General features: G+C 40.0%; 1 protein-coding gene across 3 annotated transcripts in view; it reads right to left on the minus strand.

The window, feature by feature from the left end:
• Positions 1-517: 517 nt before the first annotated feature.
• Positions 518-26,770, minus strand: part of PI4KA (phosphatidylinositol 4-kinase alpha) — a 65,320-nt gene continuing 39,067 nt past the window's right edge. For all 3 annotated transcript variants that reach the window (XM_075110049.1, XM_075110048.1, XM_075110047.1), the window contains exons 23-55: positions 26,657-26,739; positions 26,310-26,380; positions 26,068-26,192; positions 25,529-25,610; positions 24,757-24,840; positions 24,292-24,381; positions 22,936-23,055; positions 21,239-21,331; positions 20,726-20,882; positions 20,322-20,449; positions 18,956-19,114; positions 18,552-18,703; positions 17,935-18,042; positions 17,122-17,249; positions 16,922-17,041; positions 16,189-16,268; positions 15,858-16,051; positions 15,032-15,122; positions 14,077-14,244; positions 13,456-13,509; positions 12,100-12,220; positions 11,669-11,798; positions 9,485-9,555; positions 8,637-8,709; positions 8,447-8,517; positions 7,744-7,853; positions 7,018-7,122; positions 6,459-6,584; positions 6,014-6,134; positions 5,176-5,335; positions 3,836-3,925; positions 2,851-2,934; positions 518-920 (exon numbers count right to left, since the gene is read on the minus strand). In XM_075110049.1, coding sequence (XP_074966150.1) covers positions 869-920; positions 2,851-2,934; positions 3,836-3,925; positions 5,176-5,335; positions 6,014-6,134; positions 6,459-6,584; positions 7,018-7,122; positions 7,744-7,853; positions 8,447-8,517; positions 8,637-8,709; positions 9,485-9,555; positions 11,669-11,798; positions 12,100-12,220; positions 13,456-13,509; positions 14,077-14,244; positions 15,032-15,122; positions 15,858-16,051; positions 16,189-16,268; positions 16,922-17,041; positions 17,122-17,249; positions 17,935-18,042; positions 18,552-18,703; positions 18,956-19,114; positions 20,322-20,449; positions 20,726-20,882; positions 21,239-21,331; positions 22,936-23,055; positions 24,292-24,381; positions 24,757-24,840; positions 25,529-25,610; positions 26,068-26,192; positions 26,310-26,380; positions 26,657-26,739 — 3,601 coding nt within the window. In that variant the 3' untranslated portion in view covers positions 518-868. The remainder of the gene's footprint in view (positions 921-2,850; positions 2,935-3,835; positions 3,926-5,175; positions 5,336-6,013; positions 6,135-6,458; positions 6,585-7,017; positions 7,123-7,743; positions 7,854-8,446; positions 8,518-8,636; positions 8,710-9,484; positions 9,556-11,668; positions 11,799-12,099; positions 12,221-13,455; positions 13,510-14,076; positions 14,245-15,031; positions 15,123-15,857; positions 16,052-16,188; positions 16,269-16,921; positions 17,042-17,121; positions 17,250-17,934; positions 18,043-18,551; positions 18,704-18,955; positions 19,115-20,321; positions 20,450-20,725; positions 20,883-21,238; positions 21,332-22,935; positions 23,056-24,291; positions 24,382-24,756; positions 24,841-25,528; positions 25,611-26,067; positions 26,193-26,309; positions 26,381-26,656; positions 26,740-26,770) is intronic.

A 26,770-nucleotide genomic window follows, 5' to 3' on the forward strand; every position in this document is an offset into this window, starting at 1 on the left:
AGTCCTACATTTCAGCTCTGTACGCAAGTCCTGCGCAAAACATCTATGAATAAAAAAGTTTCATTTAAGATGGATGAGAAGCTGAAGAAGAAATCTGATTTCTCCAGTAGAAATAAAGGTCACAATATAATGAAGAGTACAGAAATGTACTGAATGATGTAATGTATAAACTAAACTCAGCACATGGCAAAAGATTTGTAACAGACACAAAGTCTAAGGTCTTTTATTACATTTTATAGATTAAATATATCTTCAGAAGAGTCTCTTTTAAAACACACAAAAGGAAAAAATACATTCTTCATGTACATATGAAATACTGACCACATAGCAGGTACCATGTACAGTGCAAATATGAACACAACTACACAGACATCACCACCTTGGATGATTATCAGGCTTTTTCTACAGTAAAATTAGAGTAAGTCAACGTTTCTGCTTCCAAAGGAAAATCCATACACTTCCTTTCCATGGCATTTTGTGGGATGGTGCAGGAAAGCATTTTGGGTTTTTCTGGGGTGGGTTTTTTTTTTTACTTTTTAAAGGTATTATAAAATCCTTGCATTGCATGAAAAATTTATCAAACTCCACAAGCTTGACCTTCACACATTCATAATCGTAGTACAATTCTTATTGTGATTGCAGCCCAACTCCAAAAATCCAGGGAAAAACAAATATATATAACCTGGTATAGAGAAAGGAATGAATCAGACTGATTGTTGCAATGTCCAGGAAACATGTACCCACATGTATGCACACACACACAATATATGGAGGATAGCGAGGTGTGACTGAACATCTATTTATTACAAGTTTGGAGCGAGGGCATGGGGCTGCATGTTTCACTTTGGCAGTGAATCTCTAGTGTCTCTCAGTATGGGATGTCATTCTGGTAGTACTGGATCATGTCATATGTTCTACTCCTAGAGAAGAAAAGCAAAGCCAGAGGTCAGTAAAAGGTTTTTTTTTAAAAAAAAAAAAAAAAACAAACAAACCACAACCCACCACTGCACCCACTCACACTGAAACAAAGTCAAGATCCCACAGAAACAAAACACAGGTGAAGGAAATTAGCTGCTAATCAAATCTAGCCCTACATGCTCTGAAGGCATTGTGAAGGCCCATTTACTGCCTGGGCAGTAAACATCCTGCTCTTGTTCAAACTAGGTAAAAAAAAAAAAAAAAAGCCCTTCCATGCTTCTCAGTGTGGCAACAGCAACAGTAGCTTGGATCCTGTGTGTCGATAAACCAGAAGCACCTCACATTGCACTGGCAGTTTGTTTTAGGAGAAGGAAACGCACAATGAACAAAGCAAGATCAGGGCTCTGTGGAGACAGGATTATGTGGAAATAAAAGTAAACTTAATTAAGGAGACTGCTAATAATGGAAATCAAAGTGCAGGGGAAATAACAGCATTAATAGCAGCATCTCTGATGAGTGACTGGACAAACAACGCTAAGCCGTCTCACAGATACCTCAGTTACCCATGGGCAGAGTGTGTTCAGGTCACACACTGACCATGCCACAGGTAGAGAAGCTCCAGCTTGTCAGAACAAAGCTGGCTCTGGGCATTCACACAGCGGTGTGACTGCCTTCGTAACACCCAAGGTTAATCTAAGATTCTGAGCAGATGCACCAGCAAGCACTAGAAAATCCAATTCAGTTCTAGCAGGGCTGTATCTGAGCCAGTAAGCCTTACTAGTCTCAAGCTGACCCCATATGGAACTACACAAGAGTTTGTATTAGACTCTCCAACATATCCCACAAAGTCTCTGTTATCTGGGATAATAATAAAATATGCACTTAAGATGTGTAAGTATTAAATTTATTATATTTAAAGTATTAAATGTATTAAAATTACATTTTACATGCAATTTCCTTTCAAAAATTTTGCACAAGATACCAAACTATTTGTATACTTGCAGAGGAAAAAATCTACAGTGAATTGGCTAGCTGGTGATTAAGCTAATTTTTAAATTGCTAAGAGCTGATTATTGCATTCCGCATACTGAACAGTACATAGCAAATGAACGTGGCCCAGCTACAAAGACATTAAGAAACCGCACTGCCAGTGTTGTCTACCTGAGGCCTTTTCCCTAGACAACATTATACAGTAAGTAACATGGTCTAGCAAAATGATTAATATGTTAATGTAATATCAATTCATGAAGAAAAAATTAGTAGAAAGATTAGAACTCATTTCTAGAGAAGAGTCAAATACACTTTTGCACAGAACAGCAGCTTTGAATTTCAGGGTATTCAGGCAACTTAATGCCTACAAGCAAGTATAAAAAAGATTTTGAAAAGTCACTGTAGGCCTGTTTCAGCTTCATTCTTACTCAGACCAACGGACCATGCATATTGTTTTTAAGAAACCTTCTTCTTACGTAATAAAAGGGAACAAGCTTCAAGATCAGTCTCTTCATTCTGACCAGAAGGCACGCTGTTCCTGTTGCCATTCAATACCATTCTTTACTGCTTATCTCTTTACTCATGGAGGTGACCCTACCCTACTACAGAGGGGATACCACAATTTGGTATATAACCCTACTAGTACAGCTGGCTGTGCCAAATGCTTAACTTTGGGCTAAAGGTTCACTCTGACAGAAAATGTTCTATTCTTTAGACTAGCTGGCCTTGCTATTTGACCAGCCTGAACTTAAGCCTTCCTTCCCAGTGTAAAAGGGAAGAGATGTAGCATGTTCAGAAGCAAAGCTGCTTTCCTGCATTATCTAAATATCAACAACTCAAAAATGTTTAGTGCCCAACTGATAAAACTCTAGTTTTTAGCTCTGCTTAGAGCTTGATGACCTTCCTTTAGCCATAGGGAAAAGACATGCATAGATGCCAAACCTGTTGCTGAGGAAACAGTTCTGGATGATCTTGATGATGAAAGTTGCAGCCTCCCGTTCAGTCATGTTGGGGCTGAACCTGTGTCTTTATGCAGAAAATCACAAAAAGCAAGAGTAAAATTAGTAAGGTTTCCTTTGAGCACAATAGAAATGTGTCTTTGCACAAGCTCAGCCAGGCGTTGATTTCACTTGCTGTGAGTACCTACTTCTTGTGAGACTACCTCATACAAATTATGTAATGTTTTAATAAGCACTTGCTGTTAGTCTTACAGTGGAGACAGAGGCCATGAACTTTTCATCAGTCTAGCGGTAACTTTAGGAACAGCAGATCCCTCTATCTAGGCAGCTGCTGCTTTTAAAATACCTTTGTACCTAGCGCTGCCCTTGAGCTCCAGCCCATCATACTTCACAAATCTGTGCTTGTCTGCAGGAAGGTGTAGGAAGTTATACGCAGGAAATGCGGAGCTAACTCTGCTCGCTCTGGAGCTAACTCTGGAGGCATAAGCCTGAAGGGCTGCTTGAAGTGTCACATTAGAATCCGTATTTGCCTGAGCTGCTGGATGTTACAACATAGTCCCATTCAGTGCTGCATTATCTGCAGAACAAGTTTTAAGATGCTGTTCTCTTCAGAGCCCAACACCGTTTCAGAGGGCATCAGACTCTGCAACACATTACCTCTCAATTAAAGCAGATCTCTTCTTTACAGTCTTATTTTGCTCTTATTTTTGCTTTTATTTTACATTCTGTGAACATAAAGATAACATACTTGCACAGCCATTGAACAGATTGAACTTAATTCTATGAAAAGGCCTCTGGAATTCCTAGTTTTAGAGATATTCCATAAACAAAAGTTATCATTTTTACAACACTAAGACATTTAAGATATTCGAGTGGCATGGCACCTATACTCACTGCACACGTTGTGACAGTATACATTCTGTGAAGAACATACAGACATTTTCCAGTCCATACATATGCAGACTTACTTCAACAGCTTGATTGTCTGCCCTCGGAAACAGGGCAGCCCTGTGTCCAACATTAATGTAACCAGTGAGACAACAGCATCCATATACGGCCTAGAGAAAAAGAGGACAAAAAGGTTATGGCACTCAAACTTCTGCAGCCTTAGTAGGTACAGCAGGCAAGCTGAGGAGTTCAACGAGCTGGATCACGCCTTTTTCTGTAATTAAATCAACACATGTAATCCTCTTACATTTGCTGGTGGAGCCACACCACTGCTTGCAATCTGTCACTTTAATTAAATTTCACTCCTTTATGCTGGACTACCAGATACCCAGAATGCTTCAAGATGAACAGTCTCAAGGAGGATTATACGAAGCCATGCTTTAGTAAACAACATTTCTATGGCATCAGAAAGGTGAATCAGTGCATTAAAACAGTACAAAAGGCTGAAACCAGCAATACCTCAGTAACGGATTATCTTCTCATTCCTAATTATGCTATGTAATTCTCTGCTACATCAGTCCAGCTACCCTTCTCCTTCCTCTCCTCCCACGGAGAACATCTATTACCTACCAAGCTGCTACTCTGCTGCTTGTGTGACATTTTTGCCTTTACACAAAACTTTCTCCAGACTGCTTCTGCTTCAAGGAACCAAATTGATCTTGACTCCAAGACAGCCCCTTCTGGGGCTACTAGCTCAAGAAAGTTTGCTTCTGGAAGATAACATTGATAATACTTTATACTCGTGATAGAATGAGCTTTTATCTGGACCCTACTGGACTGTCCTCCTTCCCCTGTGCAACATCCTCTTCATATAGATTTATTAGTGCTCCTGCATGTTAAAGCAAACCCTGTTTGCTTGGTACGGAGCAAGGTAAACTTGCAAATCTTTACTGTGACTGGCTGGCAACCACAGCTGAAGAGCTGAGCTACCAAAACCCCAGCACATTTTACATCAGAAAATCGTAGCGCTTTTTCGCAGCTCCTACCTAATTAACCAGCTGAAGTGGTGATGAATGTGATCGTCCTATTTGGGAAAACAAGAAAAATTTTGATTCTCCCGTAGTTTCCTACTGCAAAGCTTTAACAGCACACTAAACTGTCTGTAAATGTCTGTAACATCACATTTATAAATTGAATTTAATATATAAAATTTTCAAATGTAACATAAGAACAGAAAAACCCCCACAAAGTTAGGCTGTAAAACTGAAGGATTATTAAGTTGTTTCAAAGTTTGCAAGATGTACCAGGACAGTCTGACAGGCTCAGACCCCCTACAGACAAATGTTTATTACTATTTATCTTCTCATCAGGTTTTAGGCATGCAATCACTTCCACTTTTGAGCAGTTATGAACAGCTTACCTGACAGCCAGATAGCCTCTGACACACATCTCCATAAACCATTTGAATGGAGTTGCCTCCATCTTTCCTCCCATTATCATCACCATCTCGTCAGTCAGCTTGATGTCAGGCTCCCAGCCCAGATTTCCACCAGGTGAGCTTTCAAACATAAATCCAAAATCTGTGCACAAAAGATAAGCTGCCTCATAAATGTTATTGGTTAATTGTGCGCCATCAAAGCTGTCAGAAGAAAGGAGAGGTGGCTTTCATGTATTAATACCTACTTTTTCTACCAACATTTCAACTCCGACTGGAAAAAAGCTTTGGTAAAGCGTAACACCACCAACAAAAGAATCATCACCGTGACATTAGACTAGACGTAAGAATGATGATATCAGATAAACTCCTTGCTGAAACATCTGTGCTGCTCCAGAGAAGCAAAGCTAAAGCAGACGTTGCAGCCTCACACAATTATATAAGTTTACTTGTCAAATTTAGTTCAAACCCATGAAGTGATGAAAGGAACCCAAAGATACACTCATATTTACACATATATACACACCACACATATGTATGTACGAATGCATAAGTATGTACACATACATAATCCATACATACGTATGTATATACTTCCCTGAAGCTGGGAAAACTTTGCAAAGCTAAATTTACACAGAAGCGGCTCACACAAATATACCTACAATACTGAACAGGCATGAAAAAGTCCCATGTATATTTACAAACTGTGAAATCAGTATATAGATTGATTCTGAAAGGGAGGCGGCTTACTGTCTTCTATGAGCAATGATTTACAGCAGAAGGGAAAGGTAACTACTGAAATTTGAATGCAGGTACGACTGACCAATGTGAATGATGTGTCCCTTTTTGTCCAGCATGATGTTGCCATTATGCCTGTCTTTGATCTGGAGCAGAAACAGGAGAAGACTATACGCAGCCATACTGCGGATGAAATTATAGCGAGCCTGTACAAATGAGAAGTTAGAACAAATCAGAACACAGAGAATTTAATAGCTCTCCATCCCAGGAGCACATACAGCTGAATGAATTTTTTCTTTTTTTTTTTTTACATTCATGATTAGTTTGAAGCAATGTTCAATTATATTCTCCATACATCTAAAGCTGCAATAACTGCTTTAGCTAACTCACTCATAGCTAAAAATGGATTATCAGCACCAGAAACCAGATACAGCATTATGGTAGTCATTAACCAATTATTTGTCAATATTTCTTGTAGCTAGAACGTTTCTCAGTTGATATTTCGCTGTGTTTGCCAACTGATACTTTACCTTCTGGAATGCAAGGGTAGACTCATCTCCATATTGCCTTGTAAAGTAATCATACATCCCAAAGTCTGTCTGCCTGCCCAGCTGGTCACGGGATGTGCAGTCAGGAATGCATTCAATAACGCCACACTGGAGGGGAAGAAGAGGAACAGGTCTGTAAGGCACGCTCCCAACATATATTTTGTTCTTGGCTCTTGGCAGTCATACAGGTCCCCTTGGAAATGTGGGGAAACCTATAGATCACAGAATACAGAACTTCTAGTTTATCCATTAAAAAAAAAGGTATATCCAGTGTTTTAGGATTTCTATGCAACATAAGACAGGCTCTGTGACTTTCCACTGACTTGTGCAATGTAGTCCCAGAAATCAAACAACATGAATAACCACAGGCAGCAAAATTAGAGCCGAAAGCCTTAGAAAAGAGGAAGCGGGAGAGGAAAGACTCTTTTTTGTCGCTGGTACTCCAAATATTTGGTGTAAGTGATGTGGGCAGTGCTGGAAGAGAAAGCCTTTCTTAATTAGGAACTATTTTCTACAGCAGTACAGTTAATTGCCCACTTACCCCAGGAGCTGTGGCTACCACTCTGTATGGAAACACAAAGAGATCCAGGCCTACCAGCTGAAATATGTTCTTGAAGAGATCGATGATTTGTAAAGCTAACATGTCCTGTTATACAAGAGAGAAATGGCACAAGCATTACAGGGGTTATGGGTCATAAGTGAGATTACAGAAATGCACCGAAGAACTCTGAAGTGAGCAATAAGTTACCCCAGCAGGTCTGCAGATGTGTGCTTGTGCGTGCACTGTGACTCTGGGGGAAATCGAAAAGGGAAAAGATGAATGCTGTGTAAGTGGGTAGCAAGCAACAGTGAAGATTTAACCGCTGACCTATGAAGAACAAACTTTTCCATCACTCTCTGATAAGAGGGCTACTAATGACTCCAGGGGTAACACCTAGCATTCCCCCCCCCCCCCCAGTCAAAACCAATCAATCTTTGATGTGCAAGATATCACCTTGGAAACTACTGCTATGCTACCAATAGTTCGATCAAAAAATAAACTCTGAAAAAGAATTTTAAGTTGTGATAAACTGTCTTGAAAGAATGGCCTTTGTTTCCAAACCAGATTTTCTCTAGTGCTACAACACAGTTCTCTCCCTCAGTCCATAATTATTGGAGATTCTCAAAATTCCAAAGAAAAATATTTCTATACTAAAATTATTTTCTTCTTATATATTGTCACCTACAAATCTGTCTTCTACAGCTGCAAAGCCTGATAGCTTTGTACCTGTCTGCAGTCATCGCCCACTTTAAAGATAGCTGCCTGCCAACAGATTTTCTTACTGTCCACCCCTTCTTCTGCACTTTCATCTATGGAATCAGAACGACAACGCAGACCTGCAAGAAAAGTACAAAGCAAAACCCAGACACGGACTTTAATTAGTAACTTTCTATCACGAGAAGCCCTCCACACTCAAAAACACAACATTTCCCTGCAGGTGCACTACAGATATTTCTGCCTTGCAAGGTGAATGCCGTAAGATAGTCCCTTTGTCTGCCGGGACATACCAAAGTAGTGTTGATTTACCTGATAAATGCCTGGATTGCACTAAGCTAGTCAGCTAGAGCATTCCACAAAATTTATGACGAGAAAAAAACTGCCAAAACCTGGTATTTCCTACAGTCTAAAAACCAGGGAAAGGCTATCAATGTCTATGTTAGTCTAAAGTAGCTGCTAACATTTCTTCAAGATACCTATGTGGCTTGCTTCTTGGGACTTAAAATAAAGCGGGGGTGGTAAAAAATTTATTTAAGTTTTCAGAATTTTCTTCTCTCTTTGATCCAGCTTCATTTCTGAGTCAAACCATTGCAGACACAGTTCGACATGGAAATAATTCCACTGCAGCAGAACAGGTCACTAAAAGCAGGTGATTTTAAAGGAATTGCTGACTCTCAATTAGTAGTGTCAAGGATAAGATGCAGTTACCAACCTTCTTTTTCAAGCTCACTAACTCCACATCGTTTCACTTTAAATTTGGCCAGGTAGGGCGCTTTTGCTGCACTAAATTGTAATAAAAACAAAGATGACAATGAGTGCAAGTTAGCCAAACAAGAATTTCTAGAAAAGTACCTAAATATCATGAATTCACTTAATGGGAGAATATAACAAGAGCACGGTACCTCTGCATAGGAGTTCCTGACTTGTAATCAATGTCCAGAACAATAGCTTCAGGATTGCTGGGCAAGTAACAGCCTGCAAAATGGAGCAGACAGCTGAGAACAAATCCACTGGTTAGAGCGACAGTGCAGGCTGCAGAATAACTGATGTTAGTGTCTATAACTTCAGGTCATAGTTTTGAATTAAGTAAGATGTTAGAGACAAACAGGAGATGACAGTCTGTGAGCCACAAAGGATGCAGTATCTTTTGCATCAGCGAGTCAGTGCCAGAAATGAACAGTTTTGAACTAACACTGCAGAATCTGTATGACAGAGATGTACAGACAGGACTTCTTTCACGACAGTCCCTAATGCCATGTGGCAGTACGTCCCAGTGCACTAGGGAAGGCCCTTAGCAGCCAACACATGGTAGGAGAATTAAGACCTGTCAGACAGAGATCAGGAAAAGCTTTCATCAAACTCCATTTTAAAGAGAAGACTCAGATTGGGAAAACAGATGTTCCAGATTTGTAAGGACCATCAGACAATGATGTTTCAAGGGAATTCCTGATGGGAGAATGAAAGGAACTGGACACGCTTCATTCCTGAGATAACATAATTTCTATCCATGATGTGCGTTATTTAACTTGCTCTTTTTGCCAAGTTTTGATGCACCATATAAAAATTACTGGGGGGTAAAAATATTTTAATTGTTTTAAGAGAGAAACAATCAACTGTAACAGAAGAACAGCCATCAGCACCAAAACTGAGAGCTGCCACTTGCGAGATTTCAAGATCCATTTGCAGAAAATACAGCACTCATGCTGAATGCAAAAAGCCCACTTTATTATGCAATTACATCACTTCTTACCAGGCTGCACTTTCACCTCAGATAGAGCACTCAAACAAGCTTTTTTTCTTTCGTCTCCTTTAGGGAATGGCCTAGAAAGATGAATGACATTTTATTTATCTGCATACTATACGTTATTCTATGTATTAGCCTCAAATTTGTTTCAAATTTATACAAACGCCACTAAAAACGTTTCTTCTTGTAACGACAAAGATCTCTTACTGCACCACTCCAAGAGAACTTACAGGCTCAATACCTAACCAGAATATTTTCTATCTTAATGAAGGTTATAGTCTTCCCTTTATAGATTTAACATTGACTTGATACATGGGTTGTTGACAAACCCAAACAGCATAAGAGATGTGAATGAAGTACATGAAGGCTCTTCCTTATACAGAAATTAGAGCATAATTATACCTTTGTAAGCACCGCATACAAATATAATTTTCCCTTGTGGAACTTATTCAAGAATAAGAACATTGCTAACTGGAAAAGGACAAGTCAGTAAAATGCCTATGCAATTACACGCCTAATTTGTTCACATACTTAGCACGACTGCAGGTGCCAACTGGATAATTGGCAACATGGTTAACGATTAGTACGTACAATTACCCAATTTGCACAGGCACTTGTGTTAACCGTCTATTGAAGACTCTCACACAATTGCCTGCTCACCCGCTGTTGCAGCATGCAACTGGAAGGTATTACTTGTGCTCTACCTTTAAGCAGTACAGCAGATTACCGAAGCAGCAACGTAACACTTAAGACAATGAAATCATCACAGATGATACATTTATTCATTTATGCCTTCTACAGAGCAAACGACATCTCCTCTATGTTGTCTTTACATTGGAGATGCACAAGAACCAGATTCATTTTAAGGCTCGGGTGCAAAATGCAACGCTTGTAAAGCACAATTATTATCAGTTGCTTAATTATGACTCCGTACTAACAAACAGTGGATTTACTTCATTCTAAATATCAAGATATTCAGATCCTAACCCCCACTTTTAACTGATCGTACTGGGTGAAAACATCTGAACATGCACATAGAAGGCACCTAATATTGATTGTTTCTGTGTTGTGTCCTTTAGCCTGATTCCCTTATACTGGTGGTTTGCAAAGCTTCATTTTAAAGGAGGTACGTTCCAAAAAATACATTTTATAGGACTTTCAAATACTTTCATACACCAGAGAACGTTTTAAAAATATCCAACGAAACCACACTTACAGACTTAGAGCTTGTGTGCTGAGCTGCTGCCATCCACTGGCAAGTGCATAAAAGTTAAATTACATCTTACTGCAGTCTTTACAGTCAACACTGAGAATCTCTCTGTGACCCTGACTTTCGGTTTTAAGATATCAACAATCCAATGTTTATGACACCAAATCTTTCTCCACAACCACAATTCAGGAATGAAGGAAAGAGACTTACATATGCAAAAATAACAAACATCTTTGTATTACACTGCGCAATGACATCTCTCTGAGAAGAGAAGACAATTTCATGGTGTTTTAGCATGAGGTTTTTTGATTTTGTGGTGGTTTTTTATTTTGGTTTGGTTTTAAACTCCACACAAAATGCAGGTATCAAGTTATAACAAGCAAAACAAAAAAGACAATCAATCTGGTAGGCCTAAAGAGAGAATTGCTGTTTTTCTTGCCTGAATCAAGCTCTGCTTACTGTACAGGAGAACACTGGCAGCGTATCCAAAAAGCCAAGTTAATGATGCAGGTGACAACTAGACGGAGGGGATTTCAACTAGGACAAGAGCACCGATTGCTTTACCGATTCCATTCCCATATCAGTGCACTTTTCTATGGAGCCTCATTCCACTATTACCAACCACAATGTAGTTTTTAATCTGGTTTTATCAAATAAAGTTCAAGTTTAGAATCACCTGCTTCCAAAGTCAAAAGTTATAGCTGTTTCAGATGGACTGCTAGCTCAAAGCACGAGCACTGAGATCAGAGCAGATATGAATTACCCCTAAAAGTTAAACTAAAAAGAGCTTTTGCACCCTACTACAACTCTTAAGTTACATTTAAGAAAAAACTATTTTTCTTGTCATATAATTCATTAACTCTTTTTCCTGAAAACACTATCCCAATACTCCTAAAGGCAACTTAGCCTCTTAAACGGGACACTGGTAATTAACAGAACAGTGAGCCCCAAAAGAGCAGTTTCTGAAGTACAATACTTACTTTATAATGGCTGAAACATTAGTAATTTTATTGAAGAAATCAAATTCCCGTTGGTAGAACTCCTTGGCTGGGCCAGATAATGAGCCAGTTATCTCCTCTACTAGCTGCTCCAGAAGTTCCCCAATGTCAGCTGCATTTGACAAAGGAAGCATTTGTGTCAGAAGCTGATTTCAGAAAGCTAAATGACATGGGTGATGGAAATAGCCACCTTCAGGGAGCATTCAAAAAAAAAAAGTACTGATGAAAACATTACCGCATCTCTTCTGATGCATTCAGTCAGGTAGGACACTTCTACAGCACAGGCCCTACCTCTACAAGCAAAAGAAGTTCCTAGCTAAAAGGATTCCTCCTCCCAAGACAGCAGGAAGGAGATCTAGTCTGAACTGAAACAAGGAAAGGAGTCAAGCTAGATTGTATTTTAGAGCACTCACGATCTTTTTGGTGTCCTTCTTCATCCAGGTAGATATTAGTTTTCATGTTCCAGATGAATTGGTGAGCCAAGAGCTGGGATTTGGCAGCTGCCCACAGGATGTATTCTCTAACGTAACCCATCTGCAACCATATCCAGTCCAGTAAGGATTAAAGATCATTACAACTCTAGCAGACTTGATATGACTGCTTCTAACAGCTATTCTTCAAACTCAAAAATATTTAACAGATCAAAAGACCACCTCTGTACTCTCATTCATGTTGCTAAAAAGACCTTTGAAGAATGACAATATATTTTAACAGGTAGTGAATTGACCTGAACTGTTTTCAGCTTTACTGCTGGCCTGTTCCGTTATTGTAACCAACCTTTTTCTCACCTCTGTACAATTTTCTGCCTGTTCTATTTGGATTTCAGATCTTTTTGAGCTTAGGGCATCTCCTAGTACGGGTACAAAGCACAGTGCAATAGAGACATTGGTCTTTCTTGCCATCACTAAGTGCTCCTGTAATACCAGAAATCTAGGCAGTGTCACGTGGACTGCACATTTTGGTGGCAAAAACTGCACGTGCTGGCACAGTTCCACAGAAATTCAAGAAAATAAGAACAAACTTACGGAAGAAGATGAAGCGTACATGGGAATCCTACTCATTCCACAAGCTGCATTCCCTTTCCTCTACCTGTTGCTACTTCTGTAGGTGTTTCTATGTTTGACTGATACTAACAGACACGACATCTGATGTTCGCGCTCTGCATTGCAGAGGATACTTATCTATGCAAAGTTCTCAAAGAGTAACTATATACAGTCACCTGCACTGCTGGCTGGGGATGCCTTCACCTGACAATAATGCACTGACCAGAGTTCACATACCTTGTGGGCAGATAACGGTGACCTTACGTTAATGAACTGAGCTTGGTTGTGAAGCTTTACTTCTGGCTTCTGCAAGATGAAGCTAAGATCTGATATCATACCCATGATGGAGCACAAGACACCCCCTAGATGCCTTTTCTAGTTAACTCCACAGCAAAATGATTAAGGATAGTGATTTAATTTAATTACTGATTGTCTCATGCAGACCTTCAAAAGCGTTATTGAGACAGAGTCCTCATCTGGGGTTTCCCATAATCTCTGTTCTGACAGATGAGCTATATAGCCTGTGTTTGCTCAAGTTCACCTCTTCATGAACAGGTGTATCCAAAGCAAGCCAGCCTCTAGAGACAATTTTCTTCCATGTATTAGATATAGCACAATAATAAGCAGCATCAGTTTAAGTTTAAGTTTTCTCTGATTTGCAGTTTTAAGTCTAAAAGCTGCTTTAAAAATCTGTTTTGTTCCTATGCAGCTGTTTCATATCCTCACCTTGTCATATCGAAGTGCCTGCACAATCTGTGGAATGTAGAATAAAATGGCATCCTGAAAGAGAAAAGATAGCAGGGTTTCTTTTGTTACTGTTTTAGCAGTCAGAAGGAAAGGCAAAGCAAGTCACATGCACAGAAAAAAGCTCCCTCCAGTTAGGTGATGAATCAAGTACCACCGCCTCTTTATTTCAAACTACATATATATGCCACCTCCTCAAATCAAAGTATTTTTCTGTCCAGTTACCCCCTTCAAAAATATCATCAATAATTAGGTATTTTACAGTCCTAATACAAGCCTGACAAGTGTTAAAAATCCAGCCTTGTGCTGGTTTAGAAGAAACGCCTTTCCACTGAGAGAAGATTCAAAAGGAACATTTTGAGAAGAGCAGTCTGAAGAATTCAGCTTAGTGCGATGTACGACAAAAAAGTTGCAAGTACACAAGCCAGTATTACGTGGGACAATCAACTTTAACCTTTCATCCCAATCTATTCGCATTCTGCAATGTGGTGTGCTCATTTAGCATGCACATCTCTCCATGGTATTAAAATGAAGCCTCCTGCCACAATGACTAAGGCCATAATTTTAGTTGGAGCGTTAAGGCACTCTTGGAACTCATCTTACCGGAGGAAAAGATCGCAGGACTTTAACCCCATACTGAGCTGTTAGAGGATGAGGTGGATACATGCTTGAAAAATAGGAAAGGCCAGTTGGCGGATCTGTTGGTGCCCAGCACAGAACGTGGCTGAGCTCAGGTGCATCAGCATCAATTGTATGCCAGGTAACCAGGTACTGAAAAAGCACGTCAGACACGTTAGGAGTTTATAGCACCCAGTAACGTCTGGGTAACGCACATCAGGCAGTAATGCTATAATCTAGCTTCCTATAGTCGGGGAAGTGAAACGCGGTACATATTATTTACAAAACCACAGCTATTTTATCTAAAGCACTTTTTTCCTACGGAAATGTAACCATTGGAATCGCCTCACCTCCCAGATCACCAGATGAAGTTAGTGAAGTCAAGTTACTAAAAGCACAATACAGGAATTCTAGCACAGGGAGGAAGGATGAGCCCTTAATAAAAGTCACAAGATGGCTCCGTTCTCCTGTCATCTATTTTACAGGTGCTGTACAGAATGCAGCTCTGACAAGACTGTCCCTCACATGAGCTGAGTGCCTCTCTGCAGATCGGCATAAGCCCCCTACTTTTCAAGAGGCTTGGCCTCTTCATGCACAGAATTGCTTAAGCTTGAAGCAATTTCAGCAGCAGCACTCACTGTGACTCGGTCCAGTGGTCTGAAATGGTGGCTGTACCGCATGTGATGAGTTTTGAGACATTTTGTGTACGGTGAGAACATATGCAGGAGCAGGATGTACAATTACATAACTACCAACCTACTCTTATTACTGTGAGTCTTGCCTCAGCACCCTGTTTCCAAAGCTGTTCTGTTATTCCCTCCTACAGAGCTACAGCTAGCACTTGAACATACACGGTGTTAAATCAAGGTTGTATTTTCCAATATATCTGAATAAAACACACATTCTGGGGCCCTGTAACAGTATAAATATTCACAAGTACCTTTATTGCTTCAGGAACGTCACTAACAGCTCCAGGGTCCAACCGAACCAGACGGGTCACTTCTGTTCCAATAGCTTCAGTGTTCTTAAATCTAAGTATAACATGGAATACAATAACATTATCCAAATTTTGACAACCTCTTCTGTTTATGTGAAGATGAGGACAGCAAAAGGCAGAAAAGTATATGCTTAATAAACAAATAGTCCAACTATGAAATAATACACACTGAGGGACCAATATGCTGTCAGAAGAGGATTCAGGAACAACTGGTCCTCATCCAATGCTCTTGTATAAACCACTAGTATTTTAGCCCACTATTGGATTCTTGGCTGAAATATACTGTCTGGGATTCTACAGAAACCAGTGTGCAGAACTCTACTTGGCAAAAACTATCACTGTTTTAAGGGCGAAAGAATTTCCTTTCCCTTCCAGAGCCAACTATGCTAATTCTCCTGTAATACTTATTAAAGCAGAAGCCAATATATAGCTAAAACACTTCAAAAACACTTTTAGCACTGTTTAAAGGCTATGCCTGCTAATGGGTTAAACGCCATTAGAAAACAAACTATTTCTTCTGAACAGAACACTGTCTAAGTGTTAGTGAGGAATGGGTGGCAGCAAGGGAATCTGGGCTCCACCACAGCCTGAGCCAAATCAGTATATTAAGTAATCCAGTCCTTTTCATTTCAAAGGTCTCAACCAGCTGTGAAAGTATGCGAGGGGGCTGTAAACAGCAGCGAGTGCCATCAGTGCTTTCAGTGTAAGTACTCACTCAACTTCTAAGGCAGCAGGAATTACATCAGTTCTCTCTTCTGAAATATCTTACCTGGTAGGCAGCTGTACAGCCAGATGGGGAGAAATGCTCCAAGCCAGATTTACGTTATCCTTCCATTGCTTCTCACTAAGACTGATATACTTAGACCTCCAGTTTGCTACACTGCTCTCTCCACTTTGATCCAACTCTAGCTCAGGGGAAGACAGTGGATTGTACCATGTGATTAAGCGTTCGATCTCAGTAGCCTGAGGGAAACAGGGAAAAAAAGTGTTTTCTGGGAGAAAAAACCCCACTCCTAGTTTCATACTTTAGTTTATGTATCCTACAACAACAATGGGGACTTAGAAATTCACAGAGTTTCCCCATTCTTCTGATGACCCACCAGCAACGAGAGCAGTAACGTTCTTCGCTTCATGTAGTACTTGTGTAGCTGCGTACCTCTGTTAGTCTTCTTAGACATTCCTTGAGAAAAGGATAAAGAATGGTTTCAGTGGCTTTTGTTCAGTACGTTAAATGCTGCTTTCAAACTCTCTGTGCGAGGCAACATTAACACGTAAGAACTGAATAACCATAGGACACTTGTAGATGTAGATCAGAGTGACTTCAGAGAGTCAGCACTGCTGTTACTCAGTGTACAGCTGTTCTCTGAATACAGGGAGTACAACAGGCTACCGGGGTATCAGCTCAGCCAGTGCGGCATTCACCTGAGAAACAAGACAGCCTGCTAAGAAGGAAGAGCACACAGATTACAACTGTACAAACCACAGCCCCAGTCTAACGTCACTCTGCCACCCACAAAAAGCATTAGGGGCACGTCGGCAGAAATAAAGCTATTTCCTTACAGGATTTCAACACATCTTGACCTCCAGTGTTATTTTTTCTGCACTACGGAATTGAACATTCTATCAAACAGATCAGGTAATTTCAAAACTTTTCTGCTTGCTACCAGTGAGACTTTTTCTGCCCCCTCTCCGAAGTTTGGCACCAGTAATTAAATACCCTGCCAGAAGAACAAGAGCCCAATGTTAAAGGTAAATACTAACTTTAAGCAACATCTGCATATAAAACATGCTGTGAAGTTGGCTTCAGTGAGCTGGTATCCATCAAAAAGATACCTGATTTTTTAGATATGGTTGACATGCCACTGGACAAAGGGTAAGTATTTATCCATCCTTGAGTAGCCTGCTGCCGAGATCCAACGTTGATATCCAGGTTGCTCCTGGTATCTTGATTATCTAACAACAGAGCACAGATCTGATGTAGAATCCGATCAAAGAAACAACAGGCTTTTGAAACGGCACAGAAAGGGACTCGCCTGGTGGCACAAGTTGGCTGGCTGTCAGATACTTCTTGTCTGAGAACATCGCTGTCCAAAACTTGATCAATATGCTGATATCCTCACGAAGCCTCTTTTCCGCTTGTGTAGGGAACTTTGAGGGACAACTTAAAGAAATCACACAAATAGCATGAAGTTGAATATACTGGAAAAAAACAAAACCCACACAAATTTTACCAAGTCATATTTCTTATTCTGACCAGAACGAGACGAGACTACACATCACTACATTTTATCCTCATTGCTTTATCCTGTCTGACTGAAGAGTACAAACTTCCCATTGTAACTGAAAATTACGCAGCAGTCTGTCAGAATCTTGGATTAATTTAATATGACTGACTGACCTCCTCACATTCAGACATTCCTATCAATTATCTTCTGTGTGCCCGTGTCAAACGTTGGCATCATCAGATTCAGTGTGGGTGTATTTTCAAAACAGTGAAACTGTATTTCAGCCACACACACTGTAACAGCAATTCTTTAAATCTTATAAATCTAGGTATGGTTTTGAGCATTGGATAGGCTCCAAAATAAGGAAAGAAAGAACAGAATAGAAACATTCCTGAAGGTACTACTTTATAAACCACACATAAAAACTGGAACTTATATCGAAGCCTCTTTGAGATCGTTTATGAACTATAGAAAATCACAAGGAAAAGAAAAGTTTTTATTAAAATGGCTGGAAAAGGAAAGGAAGAAGTTAAATCACTAGAAGAGAAAGACAGCTACTTATCACAGAAGGCTCAGGAAACCACACACACTTTCAGTGAGCAGTTGCAAATAAAAAAGTACCTGAAATAATCAAAGGCAGTTGAATAAATCTTTTCTCTCAAAACGTTTCGAATAGTTGCATTTGGAACCACATCAGCATGCAGCAAAGACAACCCCAGAGTCAGCAACCTAATAAGCAAAATAGAGAATGACAATTTTGGCATTCCTAAAATGGTGACCAGTGCAACACCATACAAACCACAGCTACAGCTGTAACTCTCTGAGAAGTGTCTGTTTCAGAGCTCTTGGCAAACTTTTCATTATTATCAGTCTGTTCCTAAAGCTGTAACTACTGAACCATAAAACATTGATGCCTTCAAGTCACAAAAAGTGAAAGAAAAAAAAAAATGGTGGAACAAAATTATCCCCAACTGGTCACTGACTGGATCCACCATGTGGGCAATTCACTATATGAAATTATCCCATGAAGTTTCTGAAGCACCAAAAATTACTCTCAGGCTAAAGTCAGCTACTTCTACTTTGAAAACAGAGCTTAGACCCTACATCGTTCCAGGCTTTTAAAGGAATTTTCACCAGTTGAAGCCAAGAACAAGTTATACATTCAGTGTTTAGGTTTTTTTCTCCCATCCCTCTATAACCTTATTTCCTCCACCAAGGAAGAAACCAAAACTACTCACTTAAACCGGGGTCCAATTGCTGCCACATGCCTATTCAAACTGCCTTTCGCCCCTCCAATGTTCAACGAAAGAGACCGCTGGAGCAGGCTGGAGAAGATCTCTATTTGGTCAGAACTGCAGTACTTGGCTATTTCAAATCTCTGCACCAAAAACTGAGAGAGAAAGACATGCCATGCTTCCTTTGACCTTTTTTTCCATCTCAAAAACCCCAAGTCTTCTGTTTCAAACACCTTTCTCCCCATCAGTTACGCTCGTTGAAAAGAGTTTGGCTCCTGGCTCTGAGACAGAGGGACTACCCTCATGCCTCCACTCCCTCCCTGATCGCGAGAACAAACGGTGCAGAGCAGCTCGATCACAGTGTCACTGCAAGGCTGCCATACGTGGGACGTTCAGAGTACACACACCTCTATCCAGATGTAATGTGGAGTCACCTCTGGTGGACAAGGCCTCGGCTGGCTCTCTTCTGAGGCTGCTAATGGATCTGCCTCTTTCTGCTCAGCAGAAAACAGGCCGACTTTCTGCTCCACTGTCATTTGCCAGGCCCCCGCCATTTCCCGCATGAACTGCAAAAAGGAAGGTAACAGTGTTTCCTGTTTCAAGAGCATCTTCTCATACAGAAAGCACAATCTTTCTCCATAGGGCACAAAGAATCTAATACATCAATTAAAATTCACCACAATATTAATTCAGGGGCAGAGACAGGTCTATATATCCCACCTGAAATAAAACATTTCTTCCCCATCCTAAATACCAACGGGAAGAAAGGCTCCCCCCGAGGAAGTTCAGCTAGTAACAGAAAGACAAAGGGCAATGGCCGACAAGCGCTGCATTTTGTTGGGAGACTGAACTGTTAGATCAGCCAGTGCCGTCCGCCCTCCCACTCTGCTGAAGGTTACTGCCTCCAACACCGGGGCAGCAGAGACCAGCATACGCCAGGTCCTCGTGTACTGCAGGGCGCCGCCTGCCTCGTGAGCACACACCGCTGACGAAGTGCACGACAAAGACGGCTCATAATTCACTTTTGCTGAACCTGCCCTAGGGAGCAGAATCCTCTGGTAGAAAGGAGGCCCAGTAACCAACAGCGCTTACCTGATCTCCTCAACAAGATACAAAGACATTTCCCAGAAACCTAAAGAAAACTGAAACCGATGCTTCCGAAGGTAAAACTGAAATGTGCACGTAAACTGACCTAAGTAAGTTTCTCCAGCAAGTGAAACGGGTAGTGCTCACTGACTGGAGCAACTACCAGAGGCAGCTTTCTCAGCTGTGTGTGGACTGTCACTACACCATGCTCAGTTGTTTTATTACTATTAGATTCGTCCCCACTTCACAAAGTACAGCTCATCTAGGACACTTGCAGGCCTAGTTTTTATGCAAGGGTGCAATGCCAGATACCAGAGGCTCTGACTGATGAGCAGGGACACGGACTTCTATTTGTTTCAAAACACCATTCTATAAATCATGGTACTTCAGATCCTGATTCATGAGCAGCTCGGGTATCTCAGCAGCAAAGTAAATCGTACAGCTGAGATCCTAACAGATTTCCTTTGCTATATTATTGCTGGTGCTGAGAAAGATCCATTTCCCACAGTCTGCTCCGTGAGGGTGCTCAGACCTCAGCAATACACGAGCAGATTTCCTGGCAGGCTAAAGTGATTAACACTGCATTTATCATCCTTACTTGACGCAGATTCACAATAGCTGTGAATCTCCCAAAATTTTCTTCTCCCCATGCAGGGGCAGAGAAAGAGTTGTTAAACAGCTTCCTACCGGCACTTCTATTCCATTCTTGGCAGCAAGCAGCCACTCCCAGCATGCAATTGCTGTTTCCATCCCATGTTCATTGAACATTCGCAGGGGTCCCCAACACAGATGATGAAGGAGCTGGGGATCACAGTCTGCAAACAAACATTTGCTCAGATTTCTCCAACAGAATAAATTAATGCTTTTCACATCAGCAAGAAATTGGCGCGCAGAGCGTGTAATAATCAATTCCTAATAAAACCTTTCTAGTTTAAGAAGGCTTTTCCCCAGTATAAGCCTAACTGAAAAAACTCAAAACACGAATTTGCCTCAAGTTGATGTGTACTGGGTTTGTATACGAATAGTTTTTGTAGTTTATTACTCTTGGCATTCACAGCCAGAAAGCAGAGCTCCATTTGTTTTTCCATTACCTTTGCTGCTTATTAGCAGTGCAGTTAACTTAAACATGGCCTGGGTGTAGAACTCAGTGTGGCCTGACTCAAGAGCATCATTCAGCTCTTTGACCATCAGTTTATTCAGGTCAGATGTTCGTCCTGTAGCATTTGAGAACTGAATCATTCCAGAAACCTGTAAAATATAAGGGGTTTTTCAACGGGGAACAGTATTTTCAGGAATCTAGTTTGGTTTTGGTCATGTGCAGATTAAGGAACTCCAGAGACATCTTTTTTTTTTTTACTACCTTGCTAAATCTTTAGCTTTAACTGCAATCTAAGAACTCTCTGCAAGACCAACAGTAAAATGATCTGCTCAATAACCTAGGAAAATGATACCCTTTATCTTGAAGGAATTTAACTTCAGAGTCCATACTTAAAATAACATAGAACCATACAATAGTTTAGGCTGGAGAAGCCTGTCCAGCCATGGCTGAAAAGCCACACCAGAGCTCGTGGACACTCCGCACGCACAAGAAATCCTGTACTTACCTCTCCTGCATAGCGGTTGCGCAAGTTAAGAGAAGCCATGAAGTTGGAGTAGTCCTTCTTTACGCAAGTTGGTCTTTCAGTCAGCTGGGTTGCCTATGACCAGACCATACACAAGTGTTTGCATATGAACAGTATAAACATCTGTCTTTTTTTCTATTTATACCTTCACATATGCTTTAAGTTTAGTTTTCTTTATGGTAATAAACAGAATAGTATCAGAACTATTAGGTATAACATTACCTGATAGAAATTAAATAAGAACACGTGCATTAATTCCATCTATACAGTTTGAAATATATGTGTACTTGTATATAATTTTTGAAGGACCAAAAAAAGGCATAAAAATGGTAGAATCTCTGGGACTGCTGCTCCCTTTACATGAACCGGTAAGGAAGACAACAGAAGAGCAGATGTTATCGTGGTTCTGCCCTCTCCACGCAATGGCTTGCTGAACTGACAGTAATACAGAGCCAGTATTTTGTTCCCGTCTTTAAAAAGTACACTAGTAATCAATGTTTCCCTTTGCAGAAGCATTCAGGAATGTGTGACTCAGAGGTTTCTCCTCAAAAACATGCAAAAAAAGAATGATCCTTTATACTGTAACATGAATTTTTTACACTGAAGATTTAATACTAAAATACGAGGCCAGCAAAACTGTCAAAAATTCAACACTCCTGCAACGCTTTGCTTCAGTACTGCTAAGGGCTAGCTTGGCTCAGCAATGGATCAGCTTTTGAGAACTATTCTTATTACATGTCTTGGATGTAGAACTTGCGTACTATCACCTTTGCATTAGCAATGTCCAGTCCATGGGGATAAAGCAAGAGGAAAAACAAGCTGCTAGCAATCTGAAAGCTTCCTGAGAGAGCTTTTGTCACTTGGTTGACATGCAGGACAGCCCCAGGCACAAAGACTGTTAACATATCAAGAAAATGAGAAAGTTGTTTCTCGTTTCCTTTCCAGTTATGAAGTTCTAGTTTCTTCCTGCACAGCCTTTATTCTATCAAGTTTGTTCACCTTGCCCCTTTAGGGGACTACACAACTGCACTCCCGAGTCCTGGGAATTCTTCCTCCTATTTACACTTAGCGACCAATGCTGTCTAGAAAGACAACTGTAACAGAGAACCAAATGGAAATGCTGCTAAAGCTGGGCATGGAGGCAGTTTCAGAGCTGCTGCTGAAAAACAACCTGGCTGACGATACAACAGATTCTACTGGATATCTCTCGAGGAGATCAGAAATTATAACCACAAATAAGAAAGAATGAACTGTAAAAAACCGCATATACTGCATGAAACGTTCAATGCAAAGGCATGTGTTGAGCAAACCTATGTAAAACTCAGAGCAAACGGTTGTCACCTGATACTCACCTACGTTACTACTCTAGAAAGCAGCTCATTTCAGCCTTACACAAAGATACTACTTCCAAATCACTAAGAACCATCTACAGAAAACACTTAAACAGCATTAGATACAGTTTTATTTTCTTGCTTGTTACCATCTTGTCAGTATTTTACAGAACAACATGGTTGGAAGATACCTTGATTTGAGATGGAAGGAAATAAGGTATCTTCCTGAGTAGTGTTCAAGTACTATGCCAAAGGCAATTTAGAAATTCTGTGTTATGTGGCTATACTGAACGTAATAAAATTAACACGATGGCTATACAGCTGCACTAGCAAACAAACAAGACTCACGCCCAGAGTGGTGTTCTGTCTGTTGTAGCCCGCGAAGTGCAAAACGCTTTCTGTAGCCATGGCCAGTCCTGTGTGCTGGGACAAACCCGATACCCAGTTCTGATGTTTGTTTAGGTACTCCTGACAAAAGAGAAACACACCCAAAAAACAAACAAACAAAAAGTGTTTGTTGGAACACTACTGTGTTTTTCAAAACAAGGCAGCTCATAAGCAACCGTAGCATTCGTTGCAAACTACCAGAAAACTTAATTACGCATACATGACAACAAGTAGACTGTCTCTACTCATCCCTTTTAGACACTGCTCCCCCGGCAATAAGAAGCTCTGAATGTCCTCCCAAAATAAAGAGTAAGACTCGTTCCATTTTGGAAAAAGATAAAGTGATCTAGATAGATATTGAAGGCTGAGTTCTCCTTTAAAAAGAATCACCTTTCACAAAAAGAACCTTACAAAAGGAAATGCTTTGGGCTTCACAGAGGAAGGGAATATAATTAGTTATCCTTTTCCGTAAGGATAGAATCCCTTGAGTTTCTTTTAGGGAGGGAAATATAAACTTGAGGTAGATTTGCAGTGTCAAAGATCTTGAGCCTCCCCAGAAATTCTGCTATCAGCACTTAGGTCGGGCACCTCTAGACAGAAGACTAGTCTAACCTGGACCACGTAGTTTCTTCAGTTACTCAGCAAAGGATTAACAGACACCTGCATTTTACTTTAGTGAGACTTTTTGTTTACATAAAAGGTATTTTATTTATTTTATTAGTACATCATAAATAGCCTTTTACGGTCTTCGCTCGTGGTCTTGTCACAGCTTTCGACGGAATTCTGCCTCATGTGAGCATTTACTGCACCCACACTCAAACTGAAGTCTGTAGTTTACAGTGTTCTCATTATTAGCAGTGTTTCTCCGTAGTTTAAAAAAAAAAACAAAAAACAAAAAAACCCAAAACCAAACCCACAAAGAGAGAAAAAACATCCTCCCAAGAGGGAAACAGAAACAAGCTTTACACTCTAATCGTACATTTTCCAGCTGATATTTTCAGCTAATGCACCAGCATTAAAACAAACTTTGTGAGGCAGAGCATTCTATTATACCAAATTCTGACTTCTGAAGTAAATCCAGGGTGATCAACGTTTTACAAACCTCTTATTTACAAGATAACATGTTTGGACTACATCAGAAGTCACATAAAATAAAAAAATTATATTCTCTGCCAGTGCTATAAGGAAAACCTTAGAGCAACAGCAAAATTTAAAATGGTGCTTGGATAGCCTGAAGAATAAAAAACATCACATAATTTAATTCTCATTTTGAAGATCTGCAAAGATCAAATTCTTTCAGAGAAGCAGGCTCATTACCTGTAGATGAGATTTGGTAACTGAAGGAGCCCATTTCATTGCTTCTTGCAGAATCATCCCGCAGCGTGCAGCAAAATCCTTTACTATACTCTAGAATTGGAAAGCATCAATACAATCAGTAAAATACAGGACATTTAACAGGAGGCACTGGTTTTAATGGTGTAATAAGTAACAGGGAGTAAGACAGGTTGCAGCAACATGGTAAGGCTAAAATTTTCTCTAACAATTAAATATACCCTTGGCAAGCAATGAACTGTCACACTTAAAGTCAATTAAAATAGTAAGATTCAGAAAAAACATAAATACCAAGTGTCATACTGTATTTGAAAAACCTGACCTAGGGAGGTATTTTAAAAAAAAAAAAAAAAAGGACCATTTGGAGTAGGTCACTAATTTATCTCCCAGACGTAGGAAAAATAATCAGGTATGATATTGTTGTTTGATAAATCAAAGAGGACCACCTACCTCTCTGGCTTCGTGTGTGTCAGGGACAGTTATTCTATATGGAGCATCAGGAATGTCGTAATATGGTTGGTCCTTGTGAATGTCCTAAACAAAACCAATTGTCAATTCTCAATAAGATAAAATCCATCATCACTTAACTTGAACACTACAAGTAGCACTCTCCCCAACCTTTTTGCTAGTATTTGCTCTCAAAGTCAACCTGAGTAGCTTTAAGAAACAGTCTGTATTCCCGTTTGGTTCTCAGTATAAATAATTTTAAAGATCCAATGCCCTCCCCTCAACATACAGTACAAAACCAAAACTCTATAAAGCATTTCCATCTTCAGGAATACTAGGATCTAATAAATCCAAGGAATATGGATACACATACACAGACTAGAAAGAATATAATCTGACAACCATAATTCATAATAAAACACAAACCAAAAAAACATTACCAAACTGTTATTTCAAATGAGACAGTTCAACAGTTACAACCCACAATTGGTAACCCAGTGTTTTATTCTTGACGCTAAATTTGACTTTCTGAACCGCATTTGACAACAACTTTCTAGCACTAGTTTTACTACCTACGAAATAGGGGTATGCACTCCTTACTTCACAGAACCTAAGGTTTTAATCAATCTTAGTGATGAGAGCAAAAACCAGCTAAGAACTCAAATAAGTATCAAATAAATGCAAAACAAAGCAGAACAGAATCAGTTCTATGAAAAATAAAAATGAGAAACATACATTTCATTTCCCTGATAGCATTACTTAAAAAGGAACTTACTGCACTGAGAGACAGTGAGAGTGTCTGCAGAATATCAAGCATAGTCTTCAGCACAGTTCCGCTCCACAGCAAGTGAGGGAATCTAGAACAAGACAGGATTCAGAAACACAGTAACCACGGAGAGCTGAGGAAGGAAGTAATTTTATCAAGAAGCGGAGCTGCTCAAGGAGGTAGCTATATACATCACGAAGTAAGCTCATACTCAACAGAAATCACAACGCTTGCCACGGCTCATGACAGCCTAGCTCAATACAGAGTCAAAAGCTCTCTAAAAGAATCTTAGCAGAGCTGTTTCACAGGAGCTGAGATTGCCTTATTTCACAGGCACTTTGCTCCATCCATGGGAATACTAAGCAGACACAGACATTTTAAGCAGGGGTTTCAGAGTCCAGGCTAAAAATACTATTGAATGTTATTTTTCAAGGAGATGTTTCAGAAGTACCAGTCAAGAAACCCACTTGACCGTCGTCATCAATTGCATAAGTAATCACTAAGCAGTCAATGTGAAAAGAGAACAGAAAAATGAAACCTGTACTCACTTGTCTACCAGACCAGATAAGTATTTGTCTGCAACTCTCCTGATCCTCTTGTGAATATGGTTAAAATTCACCAGTAAGAACTGAGCATGTCTCTCCAGCTCTTCTTCATTCTCCTTGGTTTTAGGCTAAAAAGCATGCCAAAGAGAAGTATAAACCTCTTAAGGAAAAAGACAAGAGCACTTTCATAAACTCAAATTATAACTTTCATACAAATGTAAAAATTTAGTTTCCATGTAACCTACTTTATCAGCCATCATTGTCAGGAAAGCTTCAAACACCTTATCAGCAACAGCGATCACACACTGCATCATGCCTGAGGAGTTGAGAGAGGTGAAAGGTTTGATTATCAGAATTACATTTGCTTTATAAACCATGTTTAACAGGTAAAAAGTGTTTATGTTTACTCAGCCAACACTGAACCAAGCTGTTTCAAAACAAAACCAGCACTCTTGGCAAGAATAAAGCAAGAGCAGTCTAGTGGACGTGATTAATTTTGTTATATAGTTGCTTGATTTGTTTTAGCTTTGCGTACCTGGAGATAACTTCCTAATATCTCAAGTTGCAAGATAACGTAGGCAGGTGATCTTACCAGATTTGTCTTTTTGGATTGCTTTATCCTCAAAATAGCAAAACATAACTTGGAAGCGATCTTGGTCAGTTGAGCGCAACACCCTAAGAAAAGTAGAGTTTTGTGGGTTCGCTT

The sequence above is a fragment of the Phalacrocorax aristotelis genome, chromosome 15, assembly GCF_949628215.1.
Source record: "Phalacrocorax aristotelis chromosome 15, bGulAri2.1, whole genome shotgun sequence".
Taxonomy (NCBI): domain Eukaryota; kingdom Metazoa; phylum Chordata; class Aves; order Suliformes; family Phalacrocoracidae; genus Phalacrocorax; species Phalacrocorax aristotelis.